Genomic DNA, 16,307 nt, shown 5'->3' on the forward strand with positions numbered 1-16,307 from the left:
ACTGGTTTCCTAAATCTGCCACTATATTTCAATTAAGCAAACTAATATATTTCAAATACCACTCATGAATAAAGTTAACAACCAAGTTTCTACTACCTATTCACTGTGCAAAATATTTGGAGAACCTTTCATGACCAAACTGAAACACTTCTATTCAGATGAGACTTCGAGGACAAACTGCCTTTTCAGAAAGACCTGGCTCATAGATCATAGAATTTACAGTGCAGAAGATACTCCTCCCATAACTACATCATCTGTACCCAAATCATAAGGCATTCTTGTGTCTCTTCTTACAGGATGCCCCTCGTCTTGTTTAGCCAGGACCAGACTCAATACCACTCAATAAAATATCTGCATCAGAGGGTCCTTCAAAGGTAAACCATATTGCACTAGCTAGATATCTGTAAACAAGTGAATGGTTCTTAAGATCTATGAGCAGAACACTTCACCTGCAAATTAATGTACCAAACATCCATCACATTCCTCACTTTAATGACCCTTTAATCACAGCTCTAGCAGTCTTACTGTCTGCATGCATCTTAACCTAGATTTTAATAACATTACTGCAAAAAGTCTAAAACATGACAATTTCTTACATTCATCACACTTGACATAACACATGTAGCCATGTTACACTACTGATGAATATTTATAAGTCGCTGCTTTTTGAAAATTAATTCAGGGAATGTGGGTATTGCTGGCATATATTGCCAATTACCAACAGCCCCCAAGAAGGTAGTGGTGAGCTGCCTTCTTGAACCACTGCAGTCAGTCTATGTAGTGTTGCTACACCCACAGTGCTGTTAGCGAGGGAATTCCAGCATTTTAATCCAGGGACAGTGAAGGAACAGTGATGTATTCCTAAATTAGGTGGTGTATGGCTTGGAGGGGTACAAGCAGGTGGCAGTGTTCCCATGCGGCTGTTGACCTTCTCCTTCAAGATGGTAGAGGTTGTTGGTTTTGAACTTCGAAGGAGCCTGGGTGAGTTTCTGCAGTGCACCCTGTAGGTTGTACACAGTTCTCACCTGTGTATCAGTGGTGGTGGGAGTGAATATTTGTGAATGGGGTGCCAATCAAGTGAGCTGCTTTGCCCGGAATGCTATTGAGCATCTCAAGTGTCGCTGCAGCTTTGTCCATGCAGATGAGTGGAGAGTAATCCATCACATTCCTGACCTGCACCTTGTAGATGGTGGAGAGAACATAGAACCTAGAAAAATACAGCACAGAACAGGCCCTTTTCCCATGATGTTGTGCCGAACCTTTGTCCGAGATTAAGAACAAATTAATCTACACCCCATCATTCTACCGTAATCCATGTACCTATCCAATAGCCGCTTGAAGGTCCCTAATGTTTCCGACTCAGCTACTTCCACAGGCAGTGCATTCCATGCCCCACTACTCTCTGGGTAAAGAACCTACCTCTGACATCACCCCTATATCTTCCACCATTCACCTTAAATTTATGTCCCCTTGTAATGGTTTGTTCCACCCGGGGAAAAAGTCTCTGACTGTTTACTCTATCTATTCCCTGATCATCTTATAAACCTCTATCAAGTCGCCCCCTCATCCTTTTTAAAAAATAAATTTAGAGTACCCAATTATTTTTTCCAATTAAGGAGCAATTTAGAGTTGCCAATCTACCTTACCTGCACATCTTTGGGTTGTGGGGGTGAAATCCAAGCAGACACGGGGAGAATGTGCAAATTCCACACGGACAGTGACCCAGGGCCGGGATTCAAACCCGGGTCCTCAGTGCCGTAGGCAGCAATGCTAACCACTGCGCCACCGTGCTGCCCGCCCCCCCCCATCCTTCTCCATTCTAATGAGAAAAGACCTAGCACCCTCAACCTTTCCTCGTAAAACCTACTCTCCATTCAGGGCAACATTCTGGTAAATCTCTTTTGCACCTTTTCCAAAGCTTGCACATCCTTCCTAAAATGAGGTGACCAGAACTGTACACAGTACTCCAAATGTGGCCTGACCAAGGTTTTGTACAGCTGCATCATCACCTCACGGTTCTTAAATTCAATCCCTCTGCTAATGAACGCCAGCACACCATAGGCCTTCTTCACCGCTCTATCCACTTGAGTGGCAACTTTCAAAGATCTATGAACATAGACCCCAAGATCTCTCTGCTCCTCTACATTGCCAAGAACCCTACCGTTAACCCTGTATTCCGCATTCATATTTGTCCTTCCAAAATGGACAACCTCACTCTTTTTAGGGTTAAACTCCATCTGCCACTTCTCAGCCCAGCTCTGCATCCTATCTATGTCTCTTTGCAGCCGACAACAGCCCTCCTCACTATCCGCAACTCCACCAATCTTCGTGTCGTCTGCAAATTTACTGACCCACCCTTCAACTCCCTCATCCAAGTCATTAATGAAAATCCACAAACAGCAGAGGACCCAGAACTGATCCCTACGGTACGCCACTGGTAACTGGGCACCATGCTGAATATTTGTCATCCACCACCACTCTCTGACTTCTATCGGTTAGCCAGTTTGTTATCCAACTGGCCACATTTCCCACTATCCCATGCCTCCTTACTTTCTGCATAAGCCTACCCCGGGGAACCTTATCAAATGCCGTACTAAAATCCATGTACACCAATATGGCCTCCCCTCTGGTCGGACAATCTACATACTGTATTAGAAAAGCTTCCTGGACACACTGCACAAACACCACCCCATCCAAACCATTTGATCTAAAGAGTTTCCATTCAATATTTGGGAAGTTGAAGTCACCCATGACTACTACCTGTGACTTCTGCACCTTTCCAAAATCTGTTTTCCAATCGGTTCCTCCACATCTCTGCTGCTATTGGGGGACCTATAGAAAACTCCCAACAAGGTGACTGCTCCTTTCCTATTTCTGACTTCAACCCATACTACCTCAGTAGGCAGATTATACTTGAACTGCCTTTCTGCAGCTGTTATCCTATCTCTAATTAATAATGCAACCACCCCACCTCTTTTACCACCCTCCCTAATCTTATTGAAACATCTAAAACCATAAACCCTCCAACAACCATTTCTGCCCCTCTTCTATCCAGGTTTCCGTGATGGCCACCACATCGTAGTCCAAGTACCGATCCATGCCTTAAGTTCACCCACCTTATTCCTGATGCTTCTTGCGTTGAAGTATACACACTTCAACCCATCTCCTTGCCTGCAAGTACTCTCCTTTGTCATTGTTACCTTCCCCACTGCATCACTATGTGCTTTGACGTCCTGAACATCGGCTACCTTAGTTGCTGGACTACAGATCCGGTTCCCATTCCCCTGCCAAATTAGTTTAAACCCTCCCGAAGAGTACTAGAAAACCTCCCTCCCAGGATATTGGTGCCCCTCTGGTTCGGTTGCAACCCGTCCTGCTTGTAGAGGTCCCACCTGCCCCAAAATGCGCTCCAATTATCCAAATACCTGAAGCCCTCCCTCCTACACCATTCCTGCACTCTCTCCCTATTCCTAGCCTCGCTATCATGTGGCACCGGCAGCAAACCAGAGATGACAATTCTGTCTGTCCTGGCTTTTAACTTCCACCCTAACTCCCTAAAGGATCCTGAAGACATGATCCGAGACATCCCTGGCCCTGGCACCCGGGAGGCAAATATACCTACCGGGAGTCTCGCTCGCGATCACAGAATCTCCTATCTATTCCCCTAACCATTGAGTCTCCTATCACTATTGCTTTTCTATTCTCCCCCCTTCCCTTCTGAGCCCCAGAGCCAGACTCAGTGCGAGAGACCTGGCCGCTAGGGCCTTCCCTCAGTAGGTCATCCCCCCCAACAATATCCAAAACGGTATACTTGTTTTGAAAAGGAACAGCCACGAGGGATCCCTGCACTGTCTGCCCTTTTGTTTTCTTTCCCCTGACCGTGACCCAGCTACTCTTGTCCTGTACCTTGGGTGGTTACCTCCCTGTATAACTCTTGTCTATTACCCGCTCTGCCTCCCGGATGATCCGAAGTTCATCCAGCTCCAGTTCCCTAACACGGTCTCTGGGGAGCTGGAGTTAGGTGCACTTCCCGCAGGTATAGTCAGCAGGGACACCGGTGGTATCCCTCACCACCCACATCCTACAGGAGGAGCATACAACTGCCCTAGCCTCCATCTCCTCTTACCTTACAGAATATAGCTGCACTGTGGACCAACTGGAAATCCGCCTTCCGACTCTGCTCCCAGTCAGCTGCACTCTCTGTAAACTCCCGGCTCCCTTCACGCTCTTCGAGGAAATGTAGGAAATGAAATGAAAGGAGCACCTTGCTCCCTCCTCGGGCTAACTCCCTCAGTCACCAAACTCTCACTATTACACTCAAATGCACCCAAATTCAGCACTCAGTGCAAACAAAGTCTGCACTGTAGCTGGCTCACTTTTATACTGTGAATCTAGCCTCTGAAAACTGGCCTAATCCAATTAACTAATTAACAAGCTCCAGCTGCAAGTAGCTGCAAGTAAAACCTTTGTTTAAAGCTGATTGAGAATTCACCTTCTTCTAAACCAAACAGCAACTTTTAATTTAATTAACCAAATAAAAGACTAGACTTTAGATAAAAAAATAACCCTTATTATCCCTCAGTCACCAAACTCTCACTACAGCACTCAAATGCACCTAAATTCAGCACGCAGTGCAAACTGAGTGGCTTTGGCAAATCAGGATAGTTACTCACCAGAATGCACAGCTTCTGAGTTACATAGAAACATACATAGAAAATAAAAGGAGGCAATTTGGCCCTTCGAGCCGAGCGTGCTCGGCCAATCAGCTGATCATAAGAGGTCAATTCCCTGACCCCGCCTTCCCCTCATATGGCTAGATCCCTTTAGTCCCAAGAGCTATATCCTTCTTGAAACGTTTTCATCTCAAATACTTTTTGTGGCAGAAAATTCCAGATTCACCACTCTCTGGTGAAGATCTTTCTCCTCACCTCAGTTCTAAAAGGTTGACCCCTTATCCTCAAACTATGACCCCTAGTTCTGGACTCCCCCACCATCGGGAACATTCTTTCTGAATCTACCCGGTCTAATCCTGTTATGAAGAATTTTATAGGTTTCTAAGAGACTTGCTTTAATAGCATGTGTAGCTGGTCAATGGCAACTCTTTTTTCTCAAGCCTTGTTGTCACTCACCCGCTTTATTGAATCACAAAAGTAGTAATGGTTGGTAAAACTACATCACTTTTGTAAGACCATAAGATATAGGAGCATAGTTAGGCTATTGGGCCCATTTGGTCTGCTCCGCCATTCAATTATGGCTTATATGTATCTCATTCCCATTCTCCTGCCTTCTCCCCATAACCCCTGATCCCTTACAAATCAAGAACCCATCTATCCCTCTTTTTTTTTAATTATAAACTTAAGAGTGCCCAATTCATTTTTTCCAATTAAGGGGCAATTTTAGCATGGCCAATCCACCTAGCCTGCATATCTTTTGGGTTGTGGGGGCGAACCTCACGCAAACACGGGGAGAATGTGCAAACTGCACACGGACAGTGACCCAGAGCCAGGGTCGAATCTGGGACCTCGTCGCCATGAGGCAGCTGGGCTAACCCACTGCGCCACCATGCTGCCCTCTATCTCTATCTTAAAGATACTCAATGACTTGGCCTCCAGAGCCTTCTGTGGCAACGAGTTCCACAGATTCCCCACCCTATAGCTGAAGAAAGTCCACCTCATCTCGGTTTTAAAGGATCGTCCCTTCAGTCCGAGGTTGTGCCCTCGGGTTTTAGTTTCTCCTACCAGTGGAAACATCCTCTCCACGTTCACTCTAGCTAGGCCTCTTAGCATTCTGCAAGTTTCAATGAGATTCTTCTGAATTTCATCAAGTACAGACCCAGAGTCCTCAACTGCTCCTCATATGACAACAGCCTCAACAGGCTTAAGCATCCCTTCATGAAACCAATTGTTTAGTCTGACACACTGATTTCCGTGTTCCAAAGATCCTACAACCATGCAAACGTGGAGATGGTGATGAACAGGCCTTCAGCCAGATCATCACATCTTAGCTATGATAATATCATTGAAAGTGACTTGCTACGATGAACAAATATGCTAAAACCTTGTTTGGTACTCGGTAGTGACGAGTGTGATGTTTGCCTCAAGTGGCAAGAATTATTTTTTTTTAAACTGACTTTAAAAAATGCTGAACATATCGTTTCATTAAAAACAATCCCAAAGCAATTACAAGCCTTTAAATCGCTGCCCACGTGCAATAATTATGCATGAATTAACTCTTAATACACAGGGCAGCATTATAAATTTTGCCCAGCGTCTATCATCCCATCGAAACAGTCAATCATGGTGGAAAGTTTAAAACAGAAAAAGTTAAGATTTCAGCTTACAACAGAGATTCAACTACAACTGCAATGCAGCGCCTGGATACTTCAGCTGCAAAGAAGAAATCAGTTGCCCTTTTCATAAACCAAAGGTGTGGCATCAAAAGGAGAGGGTCTTTAGCTCCAAAGCACTTCAGGGATGTTTAGCCAGATTTATGAAGGATATCCTACTTGAAATTAAAATAAACGACAAAAGTATCTTATTGTAAGTGGACTAAGTATAGAAGTTTGATAAGATGATACAGTAAGAGACATAGAAAGATGAAGGGAGAAGGAAAGATTTCTTCTGGTTCCTGTTCAGATATACTCCTTCGTTTCTATGGACTAGGGAAATTGGTTTGCATACTTGATAGTATTCTGAATATTTTGTCTGGAAATCAGGAGGTGCAAAAGTAATTTAAAAAATCAAATGGAATGCTAATCTTTATCTTAAGTGTCTGAAGTATTAAGAGGTGGAAGTTAGACTTCAGCATTGCGCAGACACCATCTAGAGAGAGTGCTGTGTTCAGTTTTAGGCATCACACTTCAGGAAAGGTATGATGGCCTTGGAGGGTTGTTCATCAGAATAACGCTGGGGCTAAAAGGGCTAAATTATGAAGAATTTAGGAAATTAAGGGGTGATCTAATTGAGATTTTTTTAAATGATTAAGAATTTGATAGGGCAGAAAGGTCAATGCTTTCTGTGGTGGAGGCAGCCAGGACAATTGGCATAACCTTCAAATTAGAGCTAGGACGTTCAGAAGCAAAGTCAGGAAACATTTCTTCACAACAGGAATTATGGAAATCTGGAACACTTTCAAAAAACTGTTGAGGCCATAACAGACATTAATAAGATTATAGATAGCCAAGAGAACCAAAGCGGTAGGGAACCAAAGAAGGTAATGGGAGTTAAGATACACATTAACCATAATCTAACTGAATAGCGGAACAAGCTCGAGGAGAGGAGTGGTCTACTGCTGTTCCTATATCCTCACTGCCAAGAGATTTGTGGTATCTCTCAAGGCTGAGCAAACAAAGAGCTTGTGGCCTTTGCTGAACCACGTTATCAGCTAAAACAAGAGGGATTCCAGTCAGCCAATGTGTCCAAAAACTCACTTAAAAGCTAAAGTTAACTCTTCCTTTAAACAAGGACAACCATTTATCTGCTGCTTAGACAACACTTACACTGTGCTTTTCACAATTTCTGAGTGGATTCGTGCAACACCGTTCACAGCATGCGATCCAACAACGCTCAGGTGTGCCATGTTAATCCTCTTGGGATCTCCCTCTTCAATTAACGACATGCGTGCCAGGCGGTCCATATCACCAGGATACAATGCAGCAATATTCTAGAACAGAGAGTGAGTACTTGGGTCAATCTGAACTGGTAAACATTAAAAGATTCTTATAGTCCTCTATCCTAATGAAAGAGCTGAATGGGTTATAACAAGGGACATCTAAATAGCAGAGTAGGGAACGATGCACAACCTTAGAAAAGTCCTATAAGCTGGCAAACAGCGTAGTTAACATTGAATCTTAGGTTACTATGTTCTCCGTTATTCTCCGAAAACATGTTTAAAAACTGAACATGCCCAAGAACAGCTTCACCAAGACAACTGGGACTGATAGTGTGAACAGACTTTGATCTTATTAACAATTATAATATGGGAGCAAGTGTTGCTGGATTTAACTTTTCCCAACTGACTGTAAAAAGCTATGAACAGTTACATTTTCCACAAAATGTTTAAAGGGATAAAGTACCATTCTTCAAACATGCCATATTTGATAGAAATAAGTGTTTTAAATACAACAGAGACATGACCGAAATATGGGTGTAATCAATTTTGAAGCGAGGGATCCTGCTGTCCTGGATTGATGGTCAAGCTGTAGCAAATGATCCATATCCATTACATATCTTGGAGTAAATCTTCACCTTAATTGCATGATTGAAATTTAAACCAAATTGTCACTCCACTAACATAGATAGAACTTTATATTGCACCTTTTCTGACGGGCTGTTCCAAAGCAATTTATAGCAAAAAAAAAAATAACTTTTGAAGTGTGGTTATTGTTGTAATTTAGAGAAAACAAGTCAACTGTCTCACAAAATCCCACAAACAGCAACGTGATAATGACCAAATCACTCTCTCTCTTGCTCCCCCCCGCGGAGCTGTAAGAATAATTCAAGGCGTCAATGAGGTTGAATGGTGAGGTTGGCTATGAGACTGAGTGCATGATGTAGGGTATGAAGTAAGCAAAGAGTTTGTGGCGTATGGAGATCAAAGTGGAATATGAAGTACGAGTGTGCGAACAAGGTAGCCTCTCATTGTCTCAGCCATTTATTTCAGCCGTAAGGCTTGGGCTGCCTTGAATTCTTTTTGCCTTTTATGTTTTTACTGCTACATCTTCCTTCTTTCCAAAGTGTCAGTTGTGCCACCTTGGGAATTTTAACTGTTTGAAATGCTTGGGCATGGGGTGGGGGAGTGCAGTAGTATACAGAAAACCCAGGAGTCTGAATTCTCCCATAGGTGTTAACTCCATCACTGATAAGTTCCCAGCCCAACGGTTGACTTCCAGTTGGACAGAGAATACTGGAGAAGAGGCTGCAGAACTAGGTAGGTCTGATTTTGAACCCAGGGGATAACATATTTAAAAATACCAACACCTCTTCTGGGAGTGGGTTGTGTTCTGCCTGAGTAAAAGCCAAAAGTTGATGGGTTAGAGCCAGTTTCCTGACATGTTTCCAATATCTTCGCCATTTAAATCCCATTTGCGCCCAATCTGACCCCCTCACCCATTTTATAACTGTCTCCAAAGGCTGCCTCTTTTTACTATATTGTGATAGTGATTTATTCCCCACTCACCCCTTCACATATCTGTTAACTTACAGGATACTGCGAGGCCTGGATAGAGTGGACGTGGAGAGGATGTTTCCACTTGTAGGAAAAATTAGAACCAGAGGACACATCTCAGACTGAAGGGACGATCCTTTAAAACAGAGATGAGGAGGAATTTTTTCAGCCAGAGGGTGAATCTCTGGAACTCTTTGCCGCAGAAGGCTGTGGAGGCCAAATCACAGTGTCTTTAAGGCCGAGATAGATAGGTTCTTGCTTAATAAGGGGATCAGGGGTTATGGGGAGAAGGCAGGACAATGGGGTTGAGAAAATATCAGCCATGACTGAATGGCGGAGCAGACTTGATGGGCCTAATTTTGCTCCTATGTCTTATGGTCTAACAGGGCTCGAAAGCTGGGAAATATGATGTTATTCAACACGAATTGGAAACCAGATGTTTGCTCAGTCTCAAGAGTTCAACAGGTTACTTCCTGAATTCCTTAGAAGGAAGAAGGACTTCACACTATCAGAGACCCAGTATTATCTTTGTTCATGTACAGGCCAAACTTTAATTCATCCAATGTTCTGTATCTTATCCCGCTGACCCATCGCCCCATCTCATTCTTGTCCCCCAATTCCTAAAGTAAAATTCTCATCCTCACTTTTTGCTCCTACAGATCTATGCCTTGCCTCATCTCTGTAAAAGATGGGTTGAAGGGGGTAGGGATGCACAAGAGGCCTTCATTGGGAGAAAGCAAAGTGCTTGGTGAGTTCTACAGCTGGAGAACTCGAGAGAAAGATGGAGGGGTGAGGCTGTGAAAGGTTTTAAATACAAGAATGAGAATTTTAAATGTGAAGTGTTGGGCGGGATGGACAGCCAATTTAGGTCATGGAGATTAGTGAACAGGATACGATGTAGGATTTAATTTAGCCTGTTGATGAGAGTCGAAGGTTTTAAGGGGTCGGATAAATAAAAAAAGAACACGTAGAATAAGGGTTTCACGCAATCTACCGATGCCTCACTCACCCCATCTCCTGAAAGAATTTTTAACAATCTTTTAATTCAGCCAACGGTGATTATCTGGGCTCTGCCATTCATGCAGGCGCAAGACATCTTGCTGCTGTATTTCTTCTCTACACCCTGCATCGGAACCCCTATCAGGTGCCAATTCCCCTCATTCGAGCTTTGATCTGATGCCAGCAATAAGTTTCACAAAGAAATGTAACATTTGACGAGGGCACTCATCAGTAGAGTGCAATTCTGCCAAGCTGTGTTAATTCAACGTTATTACAATTACGCAGCTCTTCATTGAGATTTTTCCCTGCCTGGAAGATGCTCTGTAGCTACAGAACTGAATTTAATTTTTTTTCCATCTCATAGGAAGTTTCAGGCCAATCCACTTACTGAAAATTCTGCTGATGTTTTGGCAGTTGTGACAAATTCCAAAACAGCAGTTCAGACAACACACCATCTTTTAAATTAAAAAAAAAACTCAACAGCTACTTAAAAAATCAATTTGCCCCATTTCCCAAGGTCCCTGGAAATTCCAAGATCTGGATCCACATCTTTGCCAAGAACTAATCAATTCTTCCTTGGGCCATAACCAGTGTACTATGCTTTGTTGAAATCTGTCCCTTAGGTTTTGAGATAAGCAGCTTACAGACAAACATAAGAGAAGCAAAAACATTACCTCTGCCCAGCTTCAGTGGCAGAGGTAATAATAAATATATAAAGTTTAATTGTACAACTAGCTTTCATAACATACATACTTGTGCTTTGTTTTTTTTTTAAATTTAGAGTAGCCAATTATTTTTTTCCAATTAAGGGGCAATTTTGCGTGGCCAATCCACCTAACTTGCGCATTTTTGGGTGTTGGGGGTGAAACCCACGCAGACACGGGGAGAACGTGCAAACTCCACATGGACAGTGACCCAGAGCCGGGATCAAACCTGGGTCCTCAGCGCCGTAGGCAGCAATGTGAACCACTGTGTCACTGTGCTGCCCTTACTTGTGCTTTGTTATTGCCTCCCTTCCCATCTCATTTCTGAGTTATGTTCTGATTTGAAAACACGGAGTCATGTCTCCCTGGACAACAAAGTACTTAGGCAGTAAAATGAATCCGGAAGGTGACGATACCAGCTTGATAAGAAAAGGGTGAACCAGGTTGAATATAAAAACTGTATAGAAAGTATAAAGTGGAAGTAAAACAGGGAATAAGTGGGTAAAGACAATGGGCGGGATTCTCCGACCCCACCGTCGGGTCGGAGAATCGCCGGGGGGCGGCGTGAATCTCGCCCCCGCTGGCCACCGAATTCTCCGGCGCCGGAGATTCGGCGGGGGCGGGAATCACGCCACGCCGGTCGGCGGCCGCTTGCAGCCCCCCCCCCCGCCGAATTCTCCGCCCCCCCCCCCCCAACCGGCGTAATTTAGACTAGGTCCCTAAATTACAACAATAACCACGCTCCAGGACCCCGGAGCCCGCCCGTGCCGCCAGGTCCCACCAGTAAGGGATGAAACCCACGCAGGCACGGGGAGAACGTGCAAACTCCACACGGACAGTGACCCAGGGCCGGGATTCGAACCCGGGTCCTCAGAGCCGTAGGCAGCAATGCTAACCACTGTGCCACCGTGCTGCCCAATAAGTAAGACATATATGGGGCAAGGCAGATTTTGAGGTAGAGATGAGCTGTAATCTAATTGACTAGCAGAACCGGTTAGATGGGCTGAATTGCCTAATCAAGGCCTTAGTGTAGGAGACCTCAGAGTTAGAATAAAAGAAGACAAGGAGTCAATAATCAGGTGAAGCTAAACCTGGGTAATAAAAGCCAGAAAGTGTAGAGGATAGTAGAACACAAGTGTGCAGAGGAAAAGACCATATGACGAATAGACCAATCAGTCTACTCCAGCCTTAAATATATTCAACGGTGGGCCATCCACAACCCCCTGGGGCAGGGAATTCTAAAGATTCACAACACAGAGTGAAGAAATATCTCATTTAAATCCTGAACAATCGTCATCTTATCTCAAAATAGTGTCCCTTTGTTCTAGATTCCCAAGCCAGAGAAACAACCACCCCATCAAGCCCCTTCAGAATCCCTCTGATTCTTCTAAACAACAAAGAATACAGGTCCAATCAATTCAGGCTCTCATCAGAGGGCAACCCTCATCCCAGGAAATGGAAAATTGAATCAGACAAAGAACTCTCAGTGAGGGAAGCAAGGGAAAGTGAAGGAGAGCATGTGGAAATTAATATTTCATACGTCCAAATGTTTCTGGTTGATTGCATAGATGATTGCTAAGTGTCTCGGCAGAAGATGCTCGAACATCTGAACTGGCCAGCGTTCCAAAGCCTCAGGCAGCACCGTGTGGTTGGTATAAGCACAGGTTCGTTTGGTTATATCCCAGGCCTTTCAAGAGAAAAGGAAAAAAAAAAAATCATACAATGTAAGAGTAACGTGAGGCACAATAGATCATAGAATTTACAGTGCTGAAGGAGGCCATTCAGCCCATCGAGACTGCATCAGCCCTTGGAAAGAGCACCCCACCCAAGCCCACACCTCCAACCTATCCCCACAGTCCAGCAACCCACCTAACTTCTTTGGACAGCACGGGCAATTTAGCATGGCCAATCCACCTAACCCGCATATCTTTGGACTGTGGGAGGTAACCGGAGCACCCGGAGGAAACCCATGCACACACAGGGAGAACATGCAGACTCCGCACAGACATTGGCCCAAGCCGGGAATCGAACCGTGGATCCTAGAGCTGTGAAACAACTGTGCTAACCACTATGCTGCCATAAGTGTAACATGCTTTGGTGATTCAGGTAACTTTGGTCCTGAGTCCCAATGCTCTCTACCATTAGTACTTTCCTCATCTCATGTCTGCGTATGTTTTGGACTAATTGGTAGAGATTGATTGCTATGATTAGTCAACAATGCAGCTAGCAGGATGGTAGATGGTGAACTAGATGGCCTATGTACACACTCGGCATTTTTATGTCAAATGATTCCTTAGGCAATCATCTTGCCATTCTCACACAATAGATTCCAGTCCTTTCTAAATAAAAAGGGAGAATTAGTAGCATCCCCCAAATTAGTGATGACCACTGGCAAAACGTTAATCACAAATGACGGAGTGGAGCCTGCACTTACGTGGAATAATTAGGAATACAAAAATCACCTACATAATTAAGTTATATCATTTCAGAATCAATCATCTCGATGAAAGTCTTAGTTAAAACAGTCTGTTTTAGGCTAGTAAAACCCAACTGGTTCACTTATGTCCTTTCAGAGAAGGAAAGCTGCTGTCCTTGTGCAGTCCAGTTTATATGCATCTCTTAATCCCACATTAATGTGGTTGACTCTTAATGCCCTCTCAAGTGGCCTAGTTAGGCATTCATTTGTGTCACCCACTATCCAATCCAGGCAGTAGCAGTTAAAGATGAAGGCTCACCACCAACTTTTCAGGGCAACAAGAAATGGACAATAATTGCCAGCATTGCCAGTGATGTTTTAATCCCAAGAATGAATAAGAGTGAAAACTATTGTAGATTACAGATGAACAACATTGGAACACATGTCTCACACCAAAAAGGTTTTCTTGACATAAATAATTAATGGATTTCTTTCCCAATTCATAGAATCCCTCCGTGCAAAAGGAGGCCAATCGGCACATCAAGTCTGCACCGACCCTCTAGAAAAGCACCATACCGAGGTGCACGTCCCCTCCCTCTCCCTGTAACCTCATCTACCCTGCACATCTTTAGGCTGAGAGGTAACCGGAGCACCCAGAGGAAACACGTGCAGACACGGGAGAATGTGCAAAAACCACAGAGTCACCAAAGTTCGGAATTGAACCCAGGTCCCTGGTGCTGTGATGCAGCAGTGCTAACCACTGTGCAACCGTGCTGCCCCAATCAATTCAATTAAAAGTGCACTGTCGGGGAAAAAAAGGATGGTGCAAGTTGTGTCAGACACAATGTGATGCTGTACTTCCTCACTATGCTGTTAACTTATTTTCTCCCTTCTCAAACATAAACAAATACTTCTAATGGTTGCATGTTATTGATGGCAGCTGTGTTTTCAATTTCAGATGAATTTAAGTATTTTGTTTTGAATGGCTGTTTTTAATGATTCAATCTCTGGATGCCCTGATAAAGTTTTATACAACTGAGTAGTCACCAGGAGACTTCAAAAGGATAATATTGTTCTGAAATTGAACATAGAAAATACAGCACAGAACAGGCCCTTCGGCCCACGATGTTGTGCCGAACTTTTGTCCTAGATTAAGAACAAATTAATCTACACCCCAGCATTCTACCGTAATCCACGTACCTAATCCAATAGCCGCTTGAAGGTCCCTAATGTTTCTGACTCAACAGTGCATTCCATGCCCCCACTACTCTCTGGGTAAAGAACCTACCTCTGATATCCCCCTATATCTTCCACCTTAAATTTATGTCCCCTTGTAATGGTTTGTTCCACCCAAGGAAAAAGTCTCTGACTGTCTATCTATTCCCCTGATCATCTTATAAACCTCTATCATGTCGCCCCTCATCCTTTTCCGTTCTAATGAGAAAAGGCCTAGCACCCTCAACCTTTCCTCGTAAGACCTACTCTCCATTCCAGGCAACATCCCACATCCTGAATTGGACTCGCAGGTAGGCCAGATCAGGTAAGGACACAGGTTTCATTCTCCAAGCACATTAGTGCACCAATTGGGTTTTACTGGCCAAAAACTAACTGGTTTCAGCAGGAACACCATTGGTGCAATAGCACAGTGACGAGGCTGCCTCTTTGCTGTGAACCCAAGGGTGGCATTTTTCAGAACACTCAGCGCATGGAATTTCGAGCAATAGGTTAGGTCACAACCAGTCTAGGTCCAACAGAAAATATTCACTCATGTAAACTAAATTTTGGTTTCAAGATTCCTATACAGAACATTAACTAAAGATTCAATAGGATGGACAGTCAGCATCGCAAACTGAATGAAACGTCTTGCTCATGAAATATATACGAAACCCATCTACCTTTGGTTACTTTTCCTAATATTTCTTTTTGATGGACAATATTCCTGAGAAACATCTTTGGATGTTTTACTACATTAAAGGGACTATATAAACATGTGTTGTTGCAAAGTGCCACGGCTGGTGTTTATTTGTTTTAAAATGAGAAATAGAAATTATTTGTCAAACCCATACCTTTTCCCAATCCAGCTTCTCCACATCTACTAGGATTCTCATCAGCTCAGGAATGGCCAGTGCTGGATGGGTGTCATTGAGCTGAATGGCGACCTGTGAACAAAGGAACATCAACTTTAATATCTTTTCATGAACCGATAGGATCATCAGGCTTACTGAAGAGTGAAGTGGGAAGTGAAGTAACAAATGCAACTTTTCATTGCGGGTTTGACTCTAAGTCAGTCCATTTATGGGACAATGCGATAGGCGTGTTCATTCTCTAACTTGTAGGTTGGCAGCATTACTTCCTCTACTTATATGCAAGTCATTTCAGTATTACCTCGAGGCTCAGTGGTGACTATCACTTTTGCCTCAAGAGTCAGAAGGTTGTCGTTTCAAGATTCACTCCAGAGACTTGAGCACATAACCTCCACTGGCACACCCGGTGGTGTACTAAGGAAATTCTTCAGTGTTGGAAGTGTAATTTTTCAGAGACATCAGTCCTCAATGGATGCAAAAAGGTTCTACAACGTTATTTTGAAGAGCAGAGACATTTTCCCCGTTGGTCAATATTTATTCCTCAACATCACCAAGAAAACAAATGATCTGATCACCATCCCAAGTGGTTTGTGAGAACTTACTGTGTGGAAATTGGCTTCCAAGTTTCCTACATTACAACAGTAACCGCACTTCAAAAGTACTTCATTTTAAAGCAACTTGGTATAGCCTACAGTCATGGAAGACACAATATAAATGCAAGAGTTTTTTTTTTACATTACTGCACAAGTCTTCTCCATCATGAAATGTGCCCTGCTACAAAAAGAACACATTTTACATCCTGAAGTGTGAGGTGTTTTATTTTGGCAAGAAGAAACAGAGGCAATATAAAATAAAAATACAATTCTAAAGTGTAGGACCAGAGGAACCCAAGGGCACACATGCACTAATCACTGAAGAATTGTAGGGGAGGCTGAGAAA

General features: G+C 43.6%; 1 protein-coding gene across 1 annotated transcript in view; it reads right to left on the reverse strand.

The window, feature by feature from the left end:
* pygb (phosphorylase, glycogen; brain) overlaps positions 1 to 16,307 on the reverse strand; it is a 122,790-nt gene that overhangs the window by 34,955 nt on the left and 71,528 nt on the right. Inside the window, exons 9-11 of the mRNA XM_038804729.1 lie at positions 15,351 to 15,443; positions 12,409 to 12,555; positions 7,499 to 7,662 (exon numbers count right to left, since the gene is read on the reverse strand). Of these exons, the coding sequence (XP_038660657.1) occupies positions 7,499 to 7,662; positions 12,409 to 12,555; positions 15,351 to 15,443 (404 nt within the window). The remainder of the gene's footprint in view (positions 1 to 7,498; positions 7,663 to 12,408; positions 12,556 to 15,350; positions 15,444 to 16,307) is intronic.

Source organism: Scyliorhinus canicula, chromosome 1 (genome assembly GCF_902713615.1).
Source record: "Scyliorhinus canicula chromosome 1, sScyCan1.1, whole genome shotgun sequence".
NCBI classification, from domain to species: domain Eukaryota; kingdom Metazoa; phylum Chordata; class Chondrichthyes; order Carcharhiniformes; family Scyliorhinidae; genus Scyliorhinus; species Scyliorhinus canicula.